The sequence below is a fragment of the Micrasema longulum genome, unplaced genomic scaffold (assembly GCF_059751315.1).
Source record: "Micrasema longulum isolate JH-2025_06_02 unplaced genomic scaffold, ASM5975131v1 h1tg001627l, whole genome shotgun sequence".
Lineage (NCBI taxonomy): Eukaryota > Metazoa > Arthropoda > Insecta > Trichoptera > Brachycentridae > Micrasema > Micrasema longulum.
The window spans coordinates 532,200-545,099 of record NW_028278808.1 but is presented as its reverse complement, the minus strand read 5'-3'; the positions used below and the strand labels follow the sequence as shown (position 1 = coordinate 545,099).

Below are 12,900 nucleotides of genomic sequence, written 5' to 3'. Positions count from 1 at the left end.
AAATTCGTTTACCTGATTCAGAATATCTCCGTTCACACTGACCTCACATTTAGTTATATTTTCATCCCTTTCAAAAACCATCACTTTCTATTTATCAACATTTATAAGCAAATCGCTTTTCTTGCATACATCGTAGACTTTTGTTACCAAGAATAGACTTTACTTACCAAGAGTTGACGTTAACTGTCAAATTCCGGTTTTTAAGTTATAGGCCTAATAAAAAATCCAGACGCTTTCCGACGACACTCTCTACCTATATGGATGTTGCTTTTTAACAAAAATCATCGCCATCCCACGAAACGATGTGATAGACTCAGCATCCCTAATCTCTGCAGGGAACTCATTGAACAACTTAAGTCCTTTATGATACAAATTGCTTTGAGTTGTCTGGATTCTTGTTTTGGAGAGTCTGCAACCTTCACCTCCCCTTGCAGGATAGCGATGAATTTCGTTACTTCGCTGAACATCAACACTGCCACATTAAAGAAGCAAAGACAAAAGTCGTAAGGCCAATAATGCAAATGGAGGAAAATTTAAAATCAAACTGAAGAAGCACATTATGACTATACTCATCATACAAGACATAATATGATCAGACTTAATAACATTTCTACCCTAACCCTAACGGGTTTTCAAAAATAATAAATGAATTTTGAAAACAATTTACAAAACTTAAAAAATCATAGTGATGGTAAAGCTGCAGCCCAAGTAAATAAAACAGATGATTTTGCGAACGTTTATTGTTAAAATATGATATTTATTTACATTTAAATCAGATAAACATGTCCTGTAATTTAGGCGATTGATAATTACGAATTCATTTATATTATCCGGGGCAAGAGTATAGTTTGTTGATCCTCCTTACGTCTCCCCAGGTCAATCCGTGATTGTTGCCTAGTTGCTGATTAGGTACCTGGAAACATTTAACAGTAGTAAATTATTACAGGTTTTTTAAATTTTGAAAACACGTTTGTTCATTAAAAAAAATTTGCATCTAAATCGGTGGTTCGCTAAGGATAGGAAGATATTGGAATCTAAGGGGACGTTTATTTCACCATTGGACACAAGAAGGCTGATGATGGTTTGTTAATGATATCTAAATAATAATGATGTTTCTAATGTGAAGATTTTTCCCATTCTGTGGTCAGATTTTCTCCTGAGATGCAGAATCCGCAAGTTTCAGATTTGAGTCGGATTGCGGTTCTGTAGCTATTGTCTTGGACTCACGGATAAAAGATCCGTGGTTCGAACCCTACTCTTCCTCAACTTGATTCCCATTTTATATAAGTGAGTTATTTACAACTCTTTAAAAATGGCCCTCAAATTGAAATATTTGAGTAAATCATAACAGCTACCCTTACAACTCTACTATTGGCAATCTTGTTTTTGCAAGTATTGTCTTTCATATCTAGGGTGCAATTTCGAACCACTCTCGTGACACGAGAAAACAGTTTTTCTCGTGTATTTTGTATGTAAATACACGAGATAATATGGCCTTAAGAGCATTTGGAATACCAGCACTGGTATGTTTGATGTCATTCAACGATAAGCTTTCTGATGAAACAAAGCTTTTAACGTTATTGTCAACAAACGGTGATCAATTATTAAAGTATTTTTACATCATCATTCATTTTTCACACCTAATGATGAATAGGACACTGCATTGGTGCACCAATCGTAGCGTATCTTAATATTTTTTGTTAAATGTTACATAAACTTACATTTAATCATGAAATTCACAACTATAATACACGACATGCAAAAAATCTTCACATTTCTAAATTTTGTTCCACGAAGTTCGGCAAAAGGTCTCTGGAATACATTGGTCGTATACAATTTAATAAACTGCCTGATGACCTTAAAAATGAAATGTCGAGTGGTAAATCTCAAAGACCAGAAATGAAGACCTATTTCTTGAATCTTTTTGAAAGTGATAGTTTTTAGCTCAGTTTCTGTGAATAGTCTATATATTGTGTTTTAGGTTTAAATGTTTTTCTTTTCTTTTTTTAATATTAAGTTCACAGAATGTTTAAATGTTTTTAATTTCTTTTTTAATATTAATTTCACAGAATGTTTAAATGTTTTTCTTTTCTTTTTTAATATTAAGTTCACAGATTGTTTGCATGTTTTTATTTTCTTCTTTAATATTAAGTTCACAGATTGTTTAAATGTTTTCTTTCCTTTTTTAATATTAAGTTCATGGATTGTTAAAATTTGTTTAAATTTTTATTGTTTAAATGTATACTATGTATTGTTACAAGAAATGTACTATTTTTTTTATGTACCGTCCCAAATGAGTTTTCTCGTACAACTCCTGGGAATATAATATCATGATATTCATGTCTTATATGTTTTATTAATAAATAAAAAAAAAACAAAAAAAAAAAAGATGATCAGTCTTAAGCTTCAGGTACTAGATGGGAACCTAGTAATTCTTGCAGTCTAACCTTGGCCTAATTTGCCAGTAATCTGTCTAAAGTGGTTAGACTTATTAAAGCCGTGGTCAAGTGCATAGTTTTTGGGCGAGTGTAAAAACAACGAACATCCTGACCATGGCTATTTTGAATTATGTAAGTTTTATAATGGATTAGTGTACTGTACCAGTGGTTCAATGGTCTTGCTTCCATCCTTGCTAAAGGCGCGATCACCGTAATGCATAACGCTGGTGTAGTCGTACCATTCGTTAAAGTTTGTCACGTCATTAGATGAGAACTTGTAGAAGGCATATTCCCAACCTGGAAATATAAGTTGATAATCATTTTATAAACATTCGTATTGTTTTGATTATTTGAAAAGTCTGCGACTTATAATGGCGAAGGAACCAATATGTATATGTAAATAAATGTGAAGATATGTGATATCTTCACTGCAGCGGAAAAGTTCATAAATTGCACTTTAGCGATTATTTAGATTTTGAGTAAAGTGTGCAGAAATATTTTTGAGCAGCATATTTAAAAAATATATTGATATGGTCTTAAAAGCAAAACTGTCACAAGTAAGTAAACTTTAAGTTGCGCCTTCTTTAACTCTTGTGTGGCTGTGATGTCACACTAGTCGACATAGGATATAAGACTTGATATATCTCTCTAATTTTTTCAAATGATGAATTTAAATTTTTTGTAATCTTCAAATGGACATTTTCACACCGGATTTAGAAAGTAAAATTTGTATAACTATGCTGGATGTTAATGCAAAAAATATCAATCCTTGCCACGCGAAGAAAGATTGTTCGCTAATTCAGCAACACATCTGTATAAGAGAAAGCACGAAGATATAACCCATCACAAGGAAGACAGAGACGCTGTTCTGTGGCGGGTGTTAGTGTGAAAGAGATAAAAAAGGAAGTAAAGTAAAGTGTAAAACAGATTCAGTCTACAGTCGGTTGATGACTGTGATAGGGGACGTACGCGCGTAATATGAACGGCGTATTTATGATTATATATTTTTTTGCTGTAACAAGGCTAAATTATATATTTATTTGCTTACATAATGGAACAATGATTATTTAACAGTATGTCTCCATGTTTTTTTTCAAATGTCTTACGTCTTTTACTAGTGGAAACACGATGTTTCATCACCGTTCGTAAAGGGATTATTTACCACACTTAAGAGTTGAAAAATCGGAATTATAATTAATATTCCTTGCAAGAACTAGTTAGCTTGTGTGTAATGACTGACTACTTGATATTAACAAATAAAGCAGAAGATTTATTAAAACCTTTTTAGGTACTGCTGACTCCAAGAAGCAATACTTATTCAAACACAAAATACCCCAATATCTGTCTTCTCCAGTGTTTGCTACAAGGCAACTTTAATCTCTGGGTCAAAATATTTGGACACTTCGTAACTGGTCGGAAGAACAGCCGAGGAGCTTTCTTACCTGGTGAGATCTTGTCCCAGATGATTCTGACATGGTCGTCTCTGTTGTAAGTGCATTGCATGTGGTGGAAACCAACGGCGTGTAGGAATTCGTGTGTTACGATATCGTGGTACACGCAACCAGATCCCAAATTGAGAGCCTGAGATCCTCCTATCATACCCACATACGAGTAGCAGCCGGAGTCACTTTTCTAGAAGAAAACATGGCAGTGAAGAAGAAACAGATGTAAGTGATAAAACTCAAACACCAGGTCTTGCTAAACACATTGGTCAAGAACCTAAACACCATCCAAAAGACTTTAAAGTGTCGGAAAGAAAAATCTAAAGTCTAAAGTAATCATTTAACAAATCTTTTAAAACAGAAATCAAAAGATCTTGTTAAACATCATACCAAATTGGAAAACAATTCAAAGTCAAGAATCCTTCATTTCAAATAAAAAGACAAGATCAAGTCACTTTCAACTAGGCTTTGAATTTGTCCAAATTATTGTTGACAAGGACTGGATTCAACCTCCCAGGGACCCGTAATATTAACATATTACAACAGACATGAATAACATTTTACAGAAGGAAATATGGAAGTTCAGGCATCCACAGGGCTTATGACCTGTCATTGACTGCTTTAAGTGGGGGCTTAAACCAGCCAACGACAGGTCATAAGCCCCGTAAATGCCTAGACTTCCACATTCTCTTCTCAAAAATGTTTTCCCTTTGTTGCAACAAATTTTGATCTGAATAATTTCCTAGGGAGGAAATTCAGCCAGCCTGCAAATTGAACGAACTGAAAACATTGTTGGATCTGTCACCTGTTTTATTTACACGATCTTATGTCGAGGTCTCTTCAGTTTTTCAGGACTTACCACAACATTGACGAAGTTAGCATTGTAATATGAACGCTTGACGAACCGCACACAGGAGTAATATGCAATATTATAAATGGCGGTTTCGATAACGCTCACCTCCGAAGCACCTGAGAAAATAATAGAAATGTTTTAAATTGAATATAAATTATTCAGCTAACAATTATCAAACTGAATTATTTTGTTCAACTTACTAAAATCCGGACTGATGGTGTAGTAAACAATTTTGTTTGTCCATAATTGATTTGGGTTACGTATGGCATTTCTGCTTAGAGCATTTACTCCCGAAATGTCGTTTACCAAGAACTTCATCTGTTCTTGAGTTAGAATAATGTCACCCTCAAATTTACCGCTACGTTCCCACGCGCTTTGCTTTTCTGCCATTTCTGGGTTCAACGGGGCTGTAGAAAAAGAACAAAAATGTTGAAATCATCTCGTCCGAAGTAAGCTAAAGACATCACACCTTCACCAAGACGTCATAATTAAATATACATTTTCCCAACCGCTCAATCTTCATGTTTAAGGTAGGTACATTGATATGTACCAAGGAGATGCGTGCACCACGGTACGTTTACGCACGAAAGTGACATACTTTTATTATGATGTCATAGTTAAAGATAAATTCTTCCGAGCGATCACGAAAATATACTACCGACTAGGAGCGTGCGGTGAGGTTTTCGATTAGGGAAGCAGTCACTTGAAAGTAAAATGTGTGCCTACATTTAACACAGAAATTCAAATTCAGTATTTTTAAATAAGCTAAAAATCAATTTTGTCATAATTTCAGCATAAAACAGTGATATTTCATAATGTTATTATGGCATATTGTCAACCGATTTGAGTGCTAAAATTGTTATAATGAACCTAGATGTGTTTGTTAGAATTGGTTCCACAGATATTAAAGATCTCTTTTTGCGCATGCGTGGACTTGGAAAATTCTGCTCTAAGGGACCACCTTAAAGGAACGTAAACACTCACGCAGTTCCGTATTCCAGAATCAGACAGAGGGCAGTACATTTTTTACCAGTTCGCGCGTAACAGCGCAGTCGGAAGGTTGTGTGTGGGGTTGTTGCAATTTATTCGAAGCCATTAATGAATGAACATCGAACACATCTAAAATCACTACGATTAAAACCACAAACCAATGAACAATTATTTCTTGTATTTATTTTTTTATTTTTTATTTTTTATTTAAATCTTAAAGTAGGGCACACATATCATACATATTGTTATGTGTGTTCTAATAATAACATTGAAAATATATTTAATTTATAAATTGTTTATCTCATATGTCTTGACCATTATTTTAAATTTTGATATGTTTTTTTCCATTTCGTAATACTTTTTAATTGCTTTAAATAAAATTGAATTTTGTGACTTTGCCTTTTTCCTAAATGGAAGTCTAATTTTGTTCTTTTCTCTAGTATTGTGATCGTGTTCATGCTGGTTCCGATCAATTTTTTTCCAAAATTCTGTTTTTTTATTAGAGTTTATAATTTTATGAACAAATATCATTGTTTTGTAAAATATTCAAATAATAAGTTAACTTTAAGCTGAATTTATTAAATAAAAAAAATATACTGATTGCTCAGAGGCCAAATTTTCAGGGAAGCATTGATTCCTTTCAATATATGGCCTGACAGCGCATTCAACCGACCATTTATCTTTAAATTTTGAGGAAGATATATCGGTATGTACCTAGGTCTCATTTACCTATGGTACATATTAAATGTGACAAAAATTTTGTTCGTTCGAAGAATTTTTGCTATAATCACAGTTTATTCAAAATTTTAATCGTTCTGAGGTCGCCATTTTTTTTTACAGCCTATTTAAAATGCGGAAGAGAAATTAGTAAATTTTGTAGTCGAACGAAATTTTGACGTAACTGTCAATTATAAAAGCGAACGGCTAGATGCAGAGGTAATGTGGTTAGGAGCAATACCGAGAATGAGAGAGGTAGAAGATAAGTTAAGTATACCGTCTTGGATCGTACAGATAAAAATAGCGTCTGTAATTGTCTTCCAAGACACCTTCCTAAGAAATATATAAAAATTCATTGCAATAGATAGGAAAATCATTTTTGAGAAGTAATCTGGAAGCCTAGGTTGATAGCTTCCTGGATAATAAAATCTAGCATTGTCTTCAAACATTTGAAAATACTTAAAATGTTGTTGATTAAATAAACTGGTATTATTTATCCTTTTAAATGATTATTGCGTCAGCTAGAAGATGAAATGATTCAGTCAGATACATAAATAAAGGTCTTAAATATTTTGCTCCATAAAAGTCATTAGATAGAGCAGAATGCTGAATGTTAAACAATATCTGAAGAGCCCAATCAAACCCGTCAATGACAGATCATAAGCCTTGTAAATGTTTTGATTTCCATAATACCAAGACAAAAATGTTTTCCTCTCTGTTGCAATAAATTTCAATCTTAAAAACTCCCTGGGGAGTGAAATCAGGTCTTCTCTAAAAACATATTCCTGTTCTCTTCCTCATATATATAAACTCATTGTATGATTTGAGTAATGGTGGAAAAACTATAGCGTTTGCTGTTTACACAGTTGTTTTGTTTGAGGCTAGTGACTGGAACTCTGTGTTTCAGAAAGCAAATTGTGGTATAAGAAGTGTCAAAAACTGGATGGATAACAATCTGCTAACGCTGAATGTGGATAAAACAAAATACCTTAGATTTAATATAAAAGATGGGTCACCACCTGAAGCCAGTTTAAAGCTACATATTAACTCCAAAAATTCGTGTCAATTACTGAAACCAGTTGATAATATAAAATATCTAGGCATTGTAATTGACAGAAATTTGCGATGGGAGACACAAATTCAGTCCATGGTATCTAGATTAAGAAAACTGTGTCATATTTGAAGCTCACTCAGAAACATCCTGAATGTTAGCTCTCTCAAAAATGTCTACTTTGCGCTTTTCCAATTGGTGGCTGCCCGCGGCACAATTGGCTGGGGGGGTTGTTCGACAGTTGTCATGAACCCCCTAATCAAGACGCAAACACGAATTTTTAGAGTTATGCTTCGGTGTCCTTCGACTTACCTATCTGAACCATTATTTCAATTATAAAAGGTATTTGATATCCGTCAAATTTATATGTCAGAAAGTGTTGTCAATTTTCTGGTCAGGCGACTACGGAAGGAGTTCCCAACAGAATTCCCGTACGAGGTTTTCGCGTAACCTAAACTACTTAATACCGAGAACACGTACGATGCTTGCTCGGAGACACTTTTCATCCATAGCTCCAAGAGTGTTCAACGTCTTGGATGAACATCTTAAGTTCTCCAAAACAACGTGTATATTTAAGATAAAGATCCATAATTTGATTTATTGAGGGGTCGATACTACTGTATAAGATTGCTTCGGGAATAAATATATAAAATATGGATTCAATCTTCATTATTATCCATATACGTAAATACGTATATCATCTTTGAATAAACTTAAAAGTGATGCACAATTATTTGTAAATATATATTTTAACTTTATTATTATGTTTTTTAAATTACATATTCTACCATATATGTAGATGTGTTACAATTATTACTTTATTGTATTATTTTGTATTTATTTTTAATAACAATTAATTACCGAATTAAATTATAAAATAGCTCTAAATTATAAATAACAAATTGCCATGTATTATTGTATAACTTAGAAAAGTGGATAACACAAAATATAATAACATAGGAGAAAACAAATATGCAGGAGCATTCCATTTTTCAACATGTATAAATTTGTAATATTTATATTTTTCTATTACTATTTTGTATATTGTTTAATATGTTTATAAGTGTTTTTGTTTTATATATAGAAGAGTCCCGACGTAACACGGAATTTTCTAACAAGTCGAGACATAAAAAAATTATGAGTGTGCTATATGATAAAATTGTGTATTTTGTGCATTAAAATAATAACAAAATAAATTGATATACTTAAAGTATCGTTAATATAAGACGTATTCGACATGATTTTAAAAGAAGAAAAAACGATATTAATGCGTGACAATAACCAAAAATAAAAATACAATTAATATAATGATAAAATATGCACTGAGTATCTTTGCTAAGCCACCAGTGTGGTTTTATTGCTGATTGTAAAATTAATAGTGCCAAATGGAACACAATTTGGATTCACACAAAAAAAAATACCTGTGTAACTGCCGTTGACAGATCCTGTCAAGTATTCCTTGAACCCGTCAACATTTTTAGTGGGTTCGATAAGATCGGGAGTTATCGAGAAAGGAATCCTTAGCTCGGGTTGATGGAGACCATCGATATCCTTGTTGGGTTCATCAGAATCAGGGGTTATTGAGAATGCAATCTTAGGGTTTATTACAGAAGTCCGTACAAAAGTCGCTCCAAACAGCAAGCACAAGACAATTTGTAAAGTAACCATGGTGAAATCTGAAAAAATTAAACAAATGAATAATCGTAATTAACAAATTACAACAGGGATGGAGAATATAATAGAAATTACAGATGGGAATATGGAAGTCAAGGCATTTACAGGGCTTATGACCTGTCATTGGCTGGTTTAAGTATAGTTAAGGTATTCTCCATCCCTGTTGTAATTTGTGAATCTTGGTGACCCCCGAGGGGGTGAAATCCAGTCTTTTGTCTATGAACATTTGGACAAACTCAAATATTGAATAATCATAAATTTTATCCATGATGTTTGTTACTCTATAAACAAGTAAGATTTTTTATAATATAAAGATATGTGTATATATATATAAATATATATTTTATCACTCTAAGATATGTCTTCATAGGTGAAAGCGCTCATTAATAAATAATAAAAAAACAGTATTAAAAATTAAGACGTGTAATTTATATTTCTTGTCTCAATAATTGGTTATATATTCAAAAAAACATCGAAAGCATAAATAAATATGTAGATAGGTACTATTATGAAGTATTTTCCTGCACAGACTTGAACCGGATTCAACTCTCCAGGGAGTTGAATCCGGTTCTTGTCAACAAAAATGCATGCATGCAACATTCACATTCTATCACTTCTTCCCAATATTTTAAATAATCCCACTTCGCCTGTTTATCTGAGAGAGCTCATCCAACCTCTTTCACAACACGGACTATCTCTTCGTTCTAGTAACGAGAGAACCCTTTTAATACCCTGTCATCGCTCTAATTTTTTTGCCTCCTCTTTCACAGTAGTAGCCGCTCGATTGTGGAATAATCTACCCACTAATGTTAGAGACGCCCCTTCATTATTTACATTTAAGTCAAGAGTGAAATGTCACTATCTAAATATTTAAATTGTTCCTTTATCCTTTTTCTTTTCTTCCCATCCCCTCTCCTCTCTTCATAGTATAGTGTGATTTTTTTATTATTTTTTTTATATATGTATATTTATTTTTGTTAATCTTTGCTTTTAATTTTTGTATAAAATTGTAAGATTCAATATGTCCATGTATTTGTAATTTTCTCAAACTGAACGGTTTGGGTAGGTAGGAAGAAATTGCCTTAAGGCAATATGCCCGCCCTTATATGTATATTTATTGTATATGTATATAAAGTGTCAAAAATAAAAAAAAATAAAAAAATTAAGACAAACTCAAAATATTGTTGATAAATCCACCTGGTCCATGAAGAAGTATAAAAATTGAAAAAAAAATTTTTCAGTCGTTGTCTAGTGTGTAGATGGAATAATTCAATAAGATCGCACATATACAGGTCTCACTTCTTTTTTTGGCCTTTGTAACCCGGAGCCGTGTAAACACGTGATTATATAACCACGCGTTGTGTCCCGGTCCCGTGTTTGCACGTGATTTACCAGCTGTTCAAAAAAGTGCATTTTATTGACATCTAGTGACTTTTATTAGTACTTTTTCGCTGCTGGTAAACTAGGTGAAAACACGGGACCGGGACACAACGCGTGGTTATTATAATCACGTGTTCACACGGCTCCGGGATACAAAGAACAAAAAAAGGAGTGAGACGCTGTAGGTATATGTGCGAACATTGCAATGTGGCTCTCTATAAAGGCCAATGTTGGCAAAACTATTATACAAAAATGACCTATTAAATTGTTTCAAATAAGTTTAAGAAGTAATAATTGATTTAACTTAGTATTTTCATAATTATATCACATTTAAGAAACCCTTCACAAAGCATGAAATTTCACGAAAATAGGCCGGGCACAGGGTAAATTCTATGTGCATTCGGCCGGTACTCAAAGTCTTAACTTTAAAAACATCAACAGATGGAAGAATTGAAGGAATATAGATGTTCAAATATAGGCAGAATGGTTAATATTACACAGTGCTTAAAGTAGCCACTTTAACCAGCCAATGATTTTCTCAGATTTTCTTCCTAGGAAGAATTCGAAAAAAAATAAATAAAAAGAGTGCAGAACTTATATACAAAACAATAATTGCCCCTCATTGGGACTATTGCTCTACTATATTATATTTAGCTAACGAGGGAGACATAAACAAGTTTGAAATACTACAAAATAGAGCAATGAGAATTTTACTGAAAAAAAGCAAATATAATAGTGTTGAAAAAATGAGAAAACAATTGAACTGTATAGGAATAAAGAAAAGACTATTGTATAATGTATTTGTATTTATATATAAAGTGTTTAATAATCTCATGCCAAAGTATTTTATAAGTGAAATTATATTAAATAGAAATGTACATAAATATAAGACAAGAAATAGAAATAGGATAAGACTACCACTTAAGAAAAAAACAAAATAGCTTAATGTATAAAGGGTTAAAACTGTATGATGAGATGCCTGAAAGTATGAAGAATGAAAGAAAATTTACGGATTTAAAAAAAAAATGTTATGTTTATTGTAATAATGTAGTTATGTAAGAAATATTTAATAAGTATTTGTTATAATTGTAAATATATTAGTTAATATACAATGTAATATTAACTAACTTAAGTAAATAAATAAATAAATAAATGACAGATCATAAGTCCTGTAGATGCCTAGACGTCTATATTACCTTCTCAAAAATATTCTTTATCTCTGTTGTAATATGCCAAAAAATTTTTTGTTGAAAAATTAAAAACATATTTTAGATAATTTTATATAATATTCCCGAGGAGTTTAAAAAAAAACCCATTTAGGGACGTACAGATAAAAATATTTATTTAAAGACGTTTTATATTTTAAACTGTAACATTATTTACAAAAGCAGAATAAAAATTATTATTTACTACAAATTAAAAGGGTATGAAAAGTTTTCAAAAATAACAAAATAAACATAATACTAGGTATGGAAATAAATTCAAAATGATGTATACATTATACAATCTGGCAAAGAAAAATTAAAAAATCTAAAAAGTTTCAAAATTACATGGATGTATATATACAAACTGAACTAGTACTAGTACTAATATTTTACAATACGGTGATAATATATTCTTTTTTTTAAAACCCAGAATTTTGGAAAAAAATTGATCAGATCAGCCAACATGAACATAATTGCAATGCCAAAGAAAAGGTTCAAATCAGACTTCATTTAGAAAAAAGTCGAATTCACAAAATAATGTAAGGCAGTAAAAAAATATTATGAAATGGGAAAAAACATCAAAATTCAAACAGAATGTTAAGAAATATGACGTGTTGAACAACTTAGAAAAAAAATATGTATATATATGTACATTGTTATTATTAGAGGACACATAAGACTATGTTTATGGGTGCCCTATAAAAAGTAAAAATAAATAAATAAAGAAGCGATTTTTAAAGCTGCCCGAGATCCTAACCAACTGAGGCTCGAGGGTAAAACTTATTGAGCCCCGGAGGGCCTGGACAGCAGTGGACTGTTGCTTGGTAGTGTTGAATTATTTCACCACTATTTTCTTGATTTTCTTATACTGATTTAAAAAAGGTGAAAGAACTTACCACTCTTAAGATTAAACTTACTTTGATGCAACGAATAAGATTGCTTCTTAATTTATAGTTATTTCAGCCTTTATATTCTGGTTGTAATAAATAATTTGCTTGTAAATATGAGGAAAAATATATTTACCCGTAACACTGTTATTTTGTGTTGATTTTTAGAATAAAAAACATAAAATTTGAGGAAATCTTGGAAACCAGAAAAATAAATTTATAGTTTATTTACTTTTAACTCAAAAAATAGAGTTATCTCCTCT

General features: G+C 31.9%; 1 protein-coding gene across 1 annotated transcript; it reads right to left on the bottom strand.

Moving 5' to 3' along the window:
- Positions 1-725: 725 nt before the first annotated feature.
- On the bottom strand, positions 726-12,673 carry LOC148274548 (hatching enzyme 1.2-like). The gene is made up of 7 exons (XM_088236970.1): positions 12,647-12,673; positions 8,913-9,167; positions 4,934-5,140; positions 4,740-4,849; positions 3,881-4,070; positions 2,602-2,735; positions 726-913 (listed from the first exon to the last, which is right to left on the bottom strand). The coding sequence occupies exons 2-7, from the start codon at positions 9,157-9,159 to the stop codon at positions 827-829; spliced, it is 975 nt and encodes a 324-aa protein (XP_088093096.1). The 5' UTR covers positions 9,160-9,167; positions 12,647-12,673; the 3' UTR covers positions 726-826.
- Positions 12,674-12,900: the final 227 nt, after the last annotated feature.